The 13,743-nt window shown below is 41.7% G+C and overlaps 1 protein-coding gene across 3 annotated transcripts in view; it reads right to left on the bottom strand.

Annotated features, from left to right (window-relative positions):
* Positions 1-13,743, bottom strand: part of Cdk12 (cyclin dependent kinase 12) — an 82,902-nt gene that overhangs the window by 54,477 nt on the left and 14,682 nt on the right. For all 3 annotated transcript variants that reach the window (XR_002821575.1, XM_004633702.2, XM_004633703.2), the window contains exon 3: positions 363-539. Coding sequence is in view for 2 of the 3 variants with exons in the window: in XM_004633702.2 (XP_004633759.1) it covers positions 363-539 (177 nt within the window). In the remaining variant the exon portion in view is untranslated. The remainder of the gene's footprint in view (positions 1-362; positions 540-13,743) is intronic.

Raw genomic sequence — 13,743 nt, 5'->3', positions numbered from 1 at the left:
AAAAAAAAAAAAGAGAGAGATAACTCAGTTGAATAAGTGCTTGCCTGGCAAGCACAAGGGCCTGAGTTCAATCCCCAGTTCTGCCAAAAAAATAAAATGAACAAAAATTTAAAAAGAATAGATCTCTAGGAGCTGGGGAAACAGCTTAGCAATCCAAGTACCTGCCTGGCAAGCACAAGGACCTGGGTTAAATCCCTGGTACCACATGCCATGCTGGCCCTGGGCTATACAGCGAGACCCATAAATAAATACAAGTTTTAAAAAAAAATAGCTCTTTCAGGAAAAAAGAGAAACTCAGATGGAATAAGATGGTTACTTTTTAACAGTTTAAAAAAAAAAAAAAAGATCTCTCCAAAACTCACTTTGGTCTCTTCTTAAACGGCTGCTGTGGTGGAGTAATTGCCTTTGGCTCTGGAGACTCTGGGGGAGATGGGTCACCACCAGGGAGCTCAGGAGGGAGAGGAAGGTCGGTGAGTAAATGGCGTGTCCTCTGTTCTTTCTCTTTCTTTACAGGTTTTGAAGGAAGAATTTCTTTTGGACTAAATAGAGGTATAGAGGAAAAAAGCACTTTAATTACTAAAAGGAAATGTGAATACAACTTTACAAGGAAGATTAAAATGTACAGATTAAAGGATTACAATGATTTTTTAAGGAAAAAAATAAAATTTAAAAACTGGGATATTACATATTATTTTTTTCATCAAATTTTTTTTTTTAATTTTTATTTGTGTGTGTGTGTGTGTGTGTGCGTGGCCAGCTCAGCCCACCAGGGGGCGGGGCTGGCTGACATGTGGTGCTGGGGGATTGAACCGCGGTCCCTGTGCTTTGCTGAGCTTGTTCTAAGTAGGCGCTTTAGACCACTGAGCCATCTCACCAGCCCCTACTTCTTTGGTAAGGGTTTTGCTTTGAAGCTTGGACTTGTAGTGATCCTCTTGTCTCAGCCTCAGCCCCGGCATTACAGATGTGTGCCAGTACACTTAGTTTTGGGGCCCTGCACATGTGCCTGGGGTGCATGATGTGCAGTACCAGGGATCTTACCTGTGCTTGCCAGGCAGGCACTTAGACCATCAAGCTATCTCCCCAGCCCTGAGGCCATACTCCTAAGCGAAATAAACCAGACCCACAGGTATAAACATTGTATTGTCTCCCTAGTGTGAAAATCTGAAAGAATAAACAAGAGCCAAAAGATACAATAGGGGCTGGTGAGATGGCTCAGTGGTCTAAAGCACCTACTTAGAACAAGCTAAGCTATGCAAAGCACAGGGACCGCGGTTCAATCCCCCAGCACCACATGCCAGCCAGCCCCGCCCCCTGGTGGGCTGAGCTGGCCACACACACACACACACACACACACACAAAATAAAGAAATAAATGTAAAAAAAAAAAAAAGATACAGCTAACTTGAAAATCAAAACCTAGTGAAAAAATATGAAATGTGATAGAAGCATACAGTGCACATTTAAAAACATGTTACAATACAGTGCCAGATGTGGTGGCACACACCTACAATACCAGCGCATGCGAGACTGAGGCAGGTGATCAACTTGTGTTTGAGGCCACCTTGGGATACACAGCAAGTTTAAAGCTGGCCTGAATTACATAGTGAGACCCTGTCTCAACAAAAAACAAAATTATTATAGTAAAAAACACGTTGTCATCTACCCCCCTCCAAATACCCGCTAACACACACATGCTTAAACATGCTTATCCAATCATCCTTGCAATTTTCTGAAGCAGTTCTGGAAGTCCTTTTCAGTGTAGTTGGCAAGGTGTTGTGACTGCCTCAATGTTCAGAATCAATTCAAACATTTAATTTCATGGTCATTTTGACTTTGGAGAAGAGCTAAGTCACTAGTGCCTGATAAAGACTATTCACGGCAATGTTTTCATAAGTTTGCCTTTCTGTACAGGCAGCATTCAACATATTTTTTATCCCATCTAATAGAAATTTTATGAAAGAAAACATCCAGATCTGCTTCTGAAAGTAGCCAATAACAGGATAAATATGTTCAAAGAGGAAGAAATACTTTGAGGGGGATTAACAGCAATGTGTCTTTTAGTGTAATAAATTTTTTAAAAACTTAAACATTCACTGTATATTTCAATCACCCTTTCCACCAAATTATTCTACTTTTTTAAAAAGCAGAAGTAGGCCGGGGAGATGGCTCAGTGGAATAAGCGCTTCCCTGGCAAGCGCAAGGGTCTGAGTTCAATCCCCGGTTCCGCAAAAAAAAATAAAAATAAAATAATAAAATAAAAAGCAGAAGTATCTCTCACCAAAGTAAGTAAGTCTCAAACTAAGTATCTAAGGAAAAAGAGTCCAAGCAACTATTTCACAATTATTAATGCAGCTGGTAGCAGGAGGGCACCTCAAATAACCATAAAATTATACTAGTCAGTGTACAAAATAAATAAGAATAGGTTTCTTACAATAGATTTTAAAAGTCTATTTTTGGATCCAGTTTTTTTTTTAACTATAACCATTTATTCATGAGAATATGCCACATACATCCTCAGAAAAGAGATCCTACAATGCAGGACACTAGTTTATAGCTACAAATAAATTCTACTCCCATTATCAGAAGGTTGAAAAGGATAAAATCCTATCCATTCCTCCACAGTTCCTTTTTGTGTGTGTGCAGGATCTCACTACACAGCTCAAACTCATAGTGATCCTCCTGTTTTCAGCCTCTCCAGCACCGGGATTACAGGCGCGCACCACCAAGCCGACTCCATCACTGGCTCAGTACACACAGGCACAGAGCAGGCATGGTAGGTGCTGCCAGGGATCAAACCCTGGCCCCTATGCTTGCCTAAGCAGGTGCTTAGTCCGCTGAGCTATCTTGCCAGCCCTCATAGTTCTTTTCTGATAGGTGGTAATAAGAAGATAGATGCTTTGCTTTAATACTTCCTAGAACCATAAGGAATATCCATTTTTTACAATATATCTTTTTAAGGTATACTGATGCTCTTTGTGTGTGAAACTCTGATTTTTTTTTCCATATGAGAGCTCATTCAAAATATAAGACAACAGTCTCAAGAGCTACATCCTTTTTAATCATTTTAAGCCCTCATAAGTCAGACATAACAACAGAATCTAGGTTACTTTATATCACATTACCCAGAATGGGAATAATCAATGGAGAATACAATAATCACCTGAAACTTCCTACTGAGTTACAGGTAGAGATGAACATCATAATCTGTACTCACGTTTTTCTAGCCCTCAACAAGATCTATTACCAGAAAACTCCTGAGTCAGGACTCAATGTATTTTTATTTCTTTTTAAAGTTTATTTATTTATTTATTGTGTGTGTGTGTGTGTGTGTGTGTGTACAGATCAGCCCACCAGGGGGCGGGGCTGGCTGGCATGTGGGTGCTGGGGGATTGAACCGCGGTCCCTATGCTTTGCTAAGCTCGTTCTAAGTAGGTGCTTTAGACCACTGAGCCATCTCACCAGCCCCCTCAATGTATTTTTAAAGATACTCAGAAATGGGCCCCAGGGAGATAGCTCAGTAGAATAAGCGCCTGCCTGGCAAGCACAAGGTCCTGAGTTCAATCCCTGGTACTGGAAAAAAAAAAAAAAAAGAAAAAGAAAAATTCATTTCTCAAATATCAGAATATTCTTTATAAACTTTAATGCCTCATGATTTAGCAATAGATTTTCTTGATTCTGCTTCACTAGAAGAAAAAAACAAATCCAAGAATCCAAACTGCCTCATGAATGTTACTGAAGTCAGGTTCAGTATGTCATATATTTAGGATGTTTCCTCCAAAGTCTACTTTATAGACTCCTTCTGAAAAACTACATATTTGTTGTACATTTCTTTCAAGAAGGAAGAACTATTTGATGGGATATGTGCAAGTTAAGGGTACATAATTTCAGTAGAGTCCAAATCCTATTTAACAAGTTCCAATGTATGAAAAATATTGAAAATTTAATGATGACCCTTAAAACTATGTATTTAATAATACTGCCATTATTCGTTAGTGTCAGGCACTAAGATGCACATACCTTTATATCATAACCAAGATGCAGATACAGGGTCTAACTTAAGGAAAGAGATATTTTATGTCAGTCAATAATTGAAGATTTGGGGCCAAGGAGATGGCTCAGTAGACTAAGCACTTCCCTGGCAAGCACAAGGGCCTGTGTTCAATCCCTGGTTCTGGCAAATAATAATAATAATAATAATAATAATAATAAATAATCAAAGATTTATACCAGGAATTGCTGACGTACACGTTACCAGCATCAGTTAATTCCTAGTTTCCAATCACACCTATATACAGGTTCCCATGTGGTAATTAGGTCACATAAAAAAAGTTTGCCAGAGTCCTGTCCAAATTTTATTTATTTATTTATTTATTTTACATTTCCTTTTTTTTTTGTGTGGAACCGGGGATTGAACTCAGATCCTTGTGTTTGCCAGTCAAGCACTTATCCTACTGAGCCATCTCCCCGCCCCTGTCCAAATTTTAGTCTTGGAAATTATAATGATCCGTGAGTACAGTGTAAATACTTGTAAGTCTTTAAACTGTAAAACATGAGGGCCAGCCAGATAGCTCAGTGGATTAAAGCTCAGGCTTAGGCAGACCCAGTGGCCAGGATTCATGAAGATATGCCATGTGGGCCTCAACCCAGGGGCTTAAGACTGGGTGTGGTGGCGCACACCTATAATGCCAGCTCTTAGGAGGCTGAACACAAGCAGAGCACTAGGAGTCCATCTACATAGTGAGACCCTGTACAAAAAAAAAACTATAAAACATGTCCTCAGGCTTGCCAGGCAGGCACTTAGTCTGCTGAGCTATCTCTGTAGCCCATGAGCTCAAATTTGAATGCTCATACAGATCCTTTATTTTCTACCAAGAGTTTCATATTTTAGAGACTCTGCTCTTAAGAACAATACAGTTGGGCTGAGGAGATGGTTCAGTGGAATAAGTACTTACTGTAAAAGAACAATACAGTCAGAGGGCTGGCCAGATTGTTCAGTCGACTAAAGTGCCTGCTGAGGCAGAACGCAGCAGCCAGAGTTCGATCCCTGGTGTGCCATGCTGGCCCCGCCCCTGGGGTACACTGAGACAGCGACTGAGACTGGGCATGGTGGCATGCACCTGTAATCCCAGCGCTTGGGAGGGCGAAAACAGGAAAATTACTGAGTCTGATCTACACAGTAAGACCCTGTAGACCCTGTCCTAAACACATTAAAAAAAAAAAATAATAATAATAATAATATAGTCAGGCCTGATGGTAAACAGCTGTGACCAACACTTGGGAGGCTGAGGCAAGAGGATGGCTGCAAGTTCAAGGCCAACCTGGGTTACACTGTCTCAAAAAAAAAAAAAAAAAAGAATAATACACTTAAGAGTGATATACACACTTGTGATCCCAGCACTTGGGAGGCACAGGCAGAAGGATCATCACAAGCTTGAGGCCAGCCTGAATTATATAGCAAGACCCTGTTTCAAAAAAACAAAATTTAGGGGCCGGGGAGATGGCTCAGTGGAATAAGTGCTTCCCTGGCAAGCACAAGGATCTGAGTTCAATCCCCAGCTCACTAATAGTCATCTTTGGGGCTGGTGAGATGGCTCAGTGGTCTAAAGCACCTACTTAGAACAAGCTTAGCAAAGCACAGGGACCGCGGTTCAATCCCCCAGCACCACATGCCAGCCAGCCCCGCCCCCTGGTGGGCTGAGCTGGCCATACACACACACACACACACACACACACACACACACAAATAAATTTTAAAAAAAATTTAAATAAATAAAAACAGATTCCAATGAAGTCTGGTAAACTGCAGATTTTAAACAAAGTCAAGAAGCTGGTGAGATGGCTCAGTGGTCTAAAGCACCTATTTAGAACAAGGTAAACTAAGCAAAGCACACGGACCACAGTTCGATCCTCCAGCACCACATGCCAGCCAGCCCCGCCCCCCTGGTGGGCTGAGCTAGCCACACACACACACAAAAATAAATAAATAAAAATTTAAAAAAAAAACCCACAAAGTCAAGAGCTGGGGAGATAGCTCAGTAGAATAAGTGCTTGCCTGGTAAGTGCAAGGGCCTGAGTTCAACCCCAGTTCCAAAAGAAAAAAAAAAGTCAAGAGTCAGGTGTGTAGAACACACCTGTAATTCCGGCGCTAGGGAGGCGGAGGCAGGAAGATCCCTACAAATTCAAGGTCAATCCAAGCTGCACTGTGAGTGTAAGGCCCAGCCTAAACTATACAATGAGACCCAGTCTCAAAAAAAAAAAAAAAAAAAAATAAAGCCATGTGTCACAGGGGCCAGGGAGATGGCTCAGTGGATTAAGTGCTTCCTTGGCAAGTGCAAGGACCTGAGTTCAAATCCCTGGTTCCACAAAAAAATTAAAAGAAAAAAAAGACATGTCTCACTATGTAGGTGGTCTTGAACTCACAGGGATCCAGCCTGGGCAACTCGGGAAGACCTTGTCTCAAAATAAAAAAGGAGAGGCTAGTGAGATAGCTCAACAGTCTAAAGCACCTACTTAGGCAAGTGTAGGGACTGGGGTTCAATCCCTTACACCACATGCTGTGCAAGCCCCACCCCTAGGGTGGGCTGAGTCAACCACAAAAAAATAAATAAATAAACAAATAAAAAAGGATTTCAGATGAAAGGGCAGGGGGAGAACAGTTCTGGGTTTAATCCTCAAATACCACAAAGAAGAAAAAAAAGATTTTTAAATTAATCCTCAAATACCACAAAGAAGAAAAAAAAGATTTTAAAAAATGAGGCTCCTGGTAATGCAAAAATAAATAAATAAATAAAGTGAGGCTAACTAAAATAAAATAGCTAAGGAAAGTATGCAGACGATATGAAGAGAATAAAGGTAGGTATTTGACAGCCTTTGCTTACAGAAATTCAAGCACAGACCACAAATTAAAAAAGGATTTTAAATACCATTAACCAAGTTTATGTCTGCATTTGACATCTGGGTTAATATAAGTCTACTCAGAATAAACCAAGGTGAAAAAAAATGGGGGGGGGGTAAATGGGGAATCAAACTTATGACCTTGCCCTTGCCACGCAGGCCCTTTGTGCCACTGAGCTATATTCCCAGCACAATCAAGGTAATTTATTTTTTTCCCAAAAGTACTCTAACTGAAGAATACAAATCCTCTCATGTTTTTTTTTTTTAATTTTTATTTATTTGTGTGTGTGTGTGTGTGTGTGTATGTGTGTGTGTGGCCAGCTCAGCCCACCAGGGGGCGGGGCTGGCTGGCATGTGGTGCTGGGGGATTGAACCGCGGTCCCTGTGCTTTGCTAAGCTTGTTCTAAGTAGGTGCTTTAGACCACTGAGCCACCTCTCCAGCCCCTCATATAAGCTTTATTTCACTTCTATACCAACTATTTAACTACATGTCCAGGTCAGCCAGATAGCTCAGATTGCTCAGCGGATTAAAGTGCCTGTTTGATCCTGGCTGTGCTGGCCCCACACCGAGGGTGCTGAGACAGAGATTGAGACTAGGCATGGTAGCATGCACCTGTAAACCCAGTGCTTGGGAGGCTGAAAACAGGAGAATCACTACAAGTCCAATCTACATAGTGAGACCCTGTAAACCCTGTACTAAATACATTAAAAAAAATAAACAACTACATGTCCACTATCATTTCAAGGAAACTTGACCTAAACTCCTTCAGAAGTTTTATTTACTCATTTATTCAAGTGAGTGATATTTACTGATTGCATCCTGTGTTCTTTGTTTAGGTACTTTAGGCACTAAAAAAGATAGTAAGAGATAGTCAGCTTCCTATGTTATTTTTTCCCTCCTTCCTTTCTTCCTCTTTCCTTATTTTGGTTTTCTGAGACAGGGTCTCCCTTTGTAGCTCAGGACGACCCTCAACCCTCTGTGTCATGCAGGTTAATCTCAAACTTGTGGCACTCCTGCCGTATTCTCCTGAGTGCAAGCACCACCACCCCAGCTCACAGATGTCTTTCAGCAAAGGCTCTTTACATAATGTTTTTCTTTTCAAAAATAGGAAGAGCTAATACATGGATATAGGAGCATCAAAAAGTAAACTAAATAGAGCCGGGGAGATAGCTCAATAGAATAAGCACTTGCCTGGCAAAAAGTAAACTAAAGAAAAAAAATCATCAATTTAAAAATGAAATTAGGGCCAGGGAGATGGCTCAGTGGAATAAGCACTTCCCTGCCAAGTACAAGGGTCTGAGTTCAATCCCTGGTTCCACAAAAAAGAAAAAAGAAGAAATTAAAAATGAAATTGAAAAAATATTCATTTCCACTCTTCTAATTTTAACAATTTAACTACAAAAAAAATCTGATAAGAATCATCACACATTTCAAAAGTACACTAGATGAGGAAATTAAAATACATCTTCAGAATCATAATTCATATGCAAGTCAGTAGTGGCGCACGCCTGTAATCCCAGTACTCTGGGAGGCTGAGGCAGGGGGATCATTGTGAGTTTGAGACCAACCTGGGCTACAAAGTGAGCTCAAGGCCAGTCTGAGCTGTGTAGTGAGACCCTGAAAACGCAAGGTCCTGAGTTCAATCCCCATTACTGCAAAACAAAAAAAGACATTAAGGGGCTGGGGAGATGGCTCAGTACAATAAGCACTTCCCTGGCAAGCACAAAAGCCTGAGTTAAAAAAATAAATAAATAAATATATACATAAAAATTCGGGGCCAGGGAGATGGCTCGGTGGAATAAGCACTTTCCTGGCAAGTACAAGGGCCTAAATTCAATCCTGGTTCCGCCAAAAATATAATAATAATAATAATTCAGGCTCCTCAAGAGTAGTTTTGTTCACTTTATTTTCTCACACATACTTTTTTGTTTTGAGGTTCTGTTCTTTGGAGACAGGGTTTCAATATGTAGCCCATGTCACCCTGAACTATGTAGCCTAGACTGTTCCCCAACTTGTAATCCCTCTGTCCCAACTTCCTTAAAGCTTGTATTACAGCTGAGTACCACCCCAAGAACACATGAGCTTTTTAAAAGAAACTTTTTATAGTACGGGGGATTGAAACCAGGTCCTGGCTGACCTGTACCCTCCATTCCTATCTGAGATAGTTGTTAAAAAATTAGAGACGGGGGGCCGAGGAGATGGCTCAGTGGAATAAGTGCTTCCCTGGCAAGTGCAAGGCCCCGAGTTCAATCCCTGGTTCCGCAAAAAAAAAAAAAAACAAATTAGAGACAGGGTTTTGTTACCTTGCCCAAGCTGGACTTTAATTAATGAACCTGCCTCAGCCTCCCAGAAAGCTCTGGTTACATGTGTATAATACATCCATGGCTCAGCTCATAAACTCTTAAAAGACAGCTCACCCATACACACAAACTGAACAGTCTTAGTGTAGCCCCTCCCCATTCTGGAAGCTTACATGCCTTCCATTACCAAAATAATTCCATCTACAGATAGCCATACAGTGAATTGGGTGTGATAGTGCTTACTTGTAATCCCAATACTCTGGGACTGAGGAGATGGCTCAGTGGAATAAGCGCTTCCCTGGCAAGCACAAGGGCCTGAGTTCAATCCCCGGTTCCGAAAAAAAAAAAAATCCCAATACTCTGGGAAACAGAGACAGGAGGATGGCAAGTTTAAATTCAGCATAGGGAAAATAAATAAATAAATAAATAAATAAAAATTCATCATGGGCAACTTAAGAAGACTGTCTTGAAATAAAAAGATCTGAGAATGTATCCCATGAACGTTGTTCAATCCCCAGTACCATATATTTATAAAAGAAATCTACACTCTGAAACATGCCATGTTCAGTAGTTACATGCAGATTTGATTAACAAAGTAAATATTTCACAATCAAGTTTCTTAGCCACACCAATATTCTAGTCAGAATGGAAACTGAAACTGAAGTGCTATAAGTAGAAAATGGGCTAGGGTCTCTTATCTCCTTTTCTTTTTTCTTTCTTTCTCCGCCCCCCCACCCCCACCAAGGATCGAACTCAGGCCCTTACACTTGCCAGGCAAGTGCTTATTCTACTGAGACATCTCCTCAGCCCCCCTTATCTCTTTTTCTAACAAAAACGGTATCAGGCTGGGCCAGATACCTCTCCAGACTACAGCTCCTGCTTAGGCAGGTGCAGGGACTAAGATTTGATCCAATTTGATACTCATGTCTTGCTGGCCCTACCCCTGGGACACACTGAGACAGCTCTGGGCCTGGGGGAGCCCACCTGTAATCCCAGCACTTGGGAGGCTGAAAACAGGAGGATCATTAGGAGTCAGATCTGCGTAGTGATACCCTGCAGACCCTATACTAAATACAAAAAAAAAACCCTACATAAAAATGATCCAAGCATGAATCTGTGATTCCACCGTACTCGCATACCGGGACAGGAGGATCACAAGCTCTAGTAGATTGGTTAACGCAAAAAGACCATGTCTTTGGGGGGGGGGGATGCCAGGTGCCAGGGATCAAACTCTGGGACCTTCCATTCAGGCAGGCATTTACGAGCTATAACCCCTCACTTTTTTTTTTTTTTTTTGAGATGGGGTCTCATTATATAGCTCAGGCTGGCCTTCCATTCACTATGTAGCCCAGACTGGCCTCAAACTTGTGGTGATCCTCCTGCCTCAGCATCAATGTGAAGGCCCTGGATTTAGTCCCTAGAAATGCATTAGAGAATTATCTTAACTACATTTTTCTATATAGAAAGTACTTTCCCTCTTTTCTGTAATTCCCAGAAAATGACAAAATTCTAAGTATCTATTGGAGTACTATATTTAGAACTTGTCTTTAAAATCAGATTGGCCAGCAGGACTGCCTACCTGTCTGTCTGCCCGCCTACTCTCCCTTCCTTCCTCCTTCCTTTTTTCTGTCCTTCCTTTTCTGGTGGGAATGGAAGCTTACACATGCTAGGCAGGTTTTCTACTGCTTAACTACTCCCTAGATCTCAAATCATTCTTTTAAAGCACTGTACAGCTGAATGTTATATTGTATTTCTACACTTCTAGTTACTCTGAAAGGTGAGGCAGGACCACCACAAACTTGAGGCCAGCCAGTACAATTTAGCATGACCCTGATTCATAATAAAACATAAAAAGTGCCAGCAAGATAGCTCAGCAGACTAAGCACCTGCTTAGGCAAGTGCAGGGATCAGGGATCGATTCCCAGTGCTGCATGCCGTGCTGGCACCATCCCCATCCCCAGGCTCATTGAGCCTACAACCCAGTCTGGGCATGTGGCACACATCTATAATCCCAGTGCAGTGGAGGCTGAAAACAGGAAGATCACTAGGAGTCCAAGCTGTGTAGTGAGACCCTGTACCAAATACATAAATTTAAAAAGAGCTGGAGATACAGCTCAGTTATATAGCAAACTTGGGTTCCATCTTCAGTACTTAAAAAAGGTAGAGGGGGTTGGGGCCAGGGACATGGCTCAATACAATAAGTGCTTGCCTGGCAAGCACTAAGGGCCTGAATTCAATCCCCAGTTCCACCAAAAAAAAAAAAAAAAAAGGGAGGGGGGGGCTGGGGAGATAGCTCAGTAGAATAAGTGCTTTTCTGGCAAGCACAAGGGCCTGAGTTCAATCCCTGGCTCCACAAAAGAAGGTGGAAGTAGGTGTGTAGCTCAGAAATAAAGAGTTTGGGGCCTGGAAGATGGCTCAGTAGAATAAGCACTTCCTTGGCAAGGGTCTGAGTTCAATCCCCGGTTCCGCAAAAAAAAAAAAAAAAAAAGAAAGAAATAAAAGAGTTTAGTTTGCCTGTTGGCATATACCATACACCATATTCAATCTCAGCACTATAAGCAAATACATCTTTTTCCTTCCATTTACTACACTTGTACCTTTTATAAGAACACAGACGGGGCTGGTGAGATGGCTCAGTGGTCTAAAGCACCTACTTAGAACAAGCTTAGCAAAGCACAGGGACCGCGGTTCAATCCCCCAGCACCACATGCCAGCCAGCCCCGCCCCCTGGTGGGCTGAGCTGCCCCCCCCCCATAAATAAATAAATAAATAAATAAAATTTAAAAAAAAAAGAACACAGATCTCAGGGTTAAAATGAACCATCATTCAAATTATTGATGTCGGGGCCGGGGAGATGGCTTAGTGGAATAAGCGCTTCCCTGGCAAGCGCAAGGGCCTGAGTTCAATCCCCGGTTCCGCAAAAAAAAAAAAAAAAAAAAAAATTACTGATGTCACCTGCAAAATATCAGTCTTGAGGGGCCAGGGAAATGGCTTAGTGGAATAAGCGCTTCCCTGGCAAGCGCAAGGGCCTGAGTTCAATCCCCGGTTCCGCAAAAAAAAAAAAAAAATACCAGTCTTAAACAAAACGATTTTTTTTTTTTTTTGGTTGGTTGGTTTTTGAGACAGGGTCTTGCTATGTAGTACAGGTTGGCCTTGAACTCACTAGGTAACCCAGGCTAGCCTCAAATTTACAACAATCCTTCTGCCTCAGTCTCTGAAAGTGCTGGGATTAGAGGAATGTGCCACCATGCTCAGCTGGCTCATGTTTCTAATGAAAAGCTTGTTGTAGTAAATGCAATTCATCACCCATGAAAATAGGCTCAATTTCAACAAAAATACTGCCATGACTCATGTTATTGCTAAGATGTTTGGTGGTCTTGCCTCCTTAAATCTGCCATTAAATACTTTCCCATTCTTGTCTTCCAGAAAGTCAGATTCATCCTTCATTATCAGTTCTTAAAATCTTCAAAGGACTCATTAAAATGAAACCTTTTCTAATCTTCCATTTGTGAATTATAGTCTAACAAATATTCTACAAATTGTTCCTTTCCTTTTTTTAAAATGTACTTTGATACAGGGTCTCACTACGCAGCTAAGACTTGTGGTGATCTTGTCTCAGTCTCCCCCAGTACTAGGATTATAGGCATATGTGACCACACCTGCTCTCAGTGGCTGTCTCATCATGCCTGAGGGCAGGGGCTGTTTGGCATGTGATACCAGGGATTGAACCCTAGAGTCCTTGCACTTGCCTAAGCAGGCACTTAGTCCACTGAGCTATCTTGCTAGCCTTCTTATTTAATTCCTTTTCATTTTATAAGATAAAATACATTGTTCTTTTTATTTGATAATTAAAAATTTTTAAAGGGACCAAGGAGATAGTTCAGTAAAAAGCATCTACTTAGGCAAGCTTAGAGAGGCGCAGGGAACCTCAGTTCGATCCCCAACACCACCTGCTATGGCAGCCCTGCCCTAGCGTGGGCTGAGCTGGCCCCCTCAAAAAAATCTTAAAAAGAAACCCTTTCCAAAAAGTAATTTGAACCCTGGATTTGAAACATTAGCCATTGAATCTAACTATAAAAGACATTTGAAGGGCCAGGGAGATGGCTCAGTAGGATAAGCGCTTGACTGGCAAATGCAAGGATGAGTTCACCAGTTCCACAAAAAAAAAAAAAAATGACATTTGGAGCCGGGCATGGTGGTGCAGGTCCATAATCCAGTATCTTGGGAGGCTGAGGCAGGACTGTAATATCAAACTCAACCTAGACAATTTAGCAATTTAGATTTTGCCTCAAAATAAAAACTAAAGGGCCGGGGAGATGGCTCAGTGGAATAAGTGCTTCCCTGGCAAGTGCAAGGGCCTGAGTTCAATCCCCGGTTCTACAAAAAAAAAAAAAGTTTCTCTGTTTTGGGCTGGTGAGATGGCTCAGTGGTCTAAAGTACCTACTTAGAACAAGCTTAGCAAAGCACAGGGACCACGGTTCGATCCCCCAGCACCACATGCCAGCCAGCCGCGCCCCCTGGTGGGCTGAGCTGGCCACACACACACACA

The sequence above is a fragment of the Octodon degus genome, unplaced genomic scaffold (assembly GCF_000260255.1).
Source record: "Octodon degus isolate 3935 unplaced genomic scaffold, OctDeg1.0 scaffold00056, whole genome shotgun sequence".
In the NCBI taxonomy this organism is placed as follows: domain Eukaryota; kingdom Metazoa; phylum Chordata; class Mammalia; order Rodentia; family Octodontidae; genus Octodon; species Octodon degus.
This window is presented reverse-complemented; position numbering and strand designations above follow the sequence as displayed.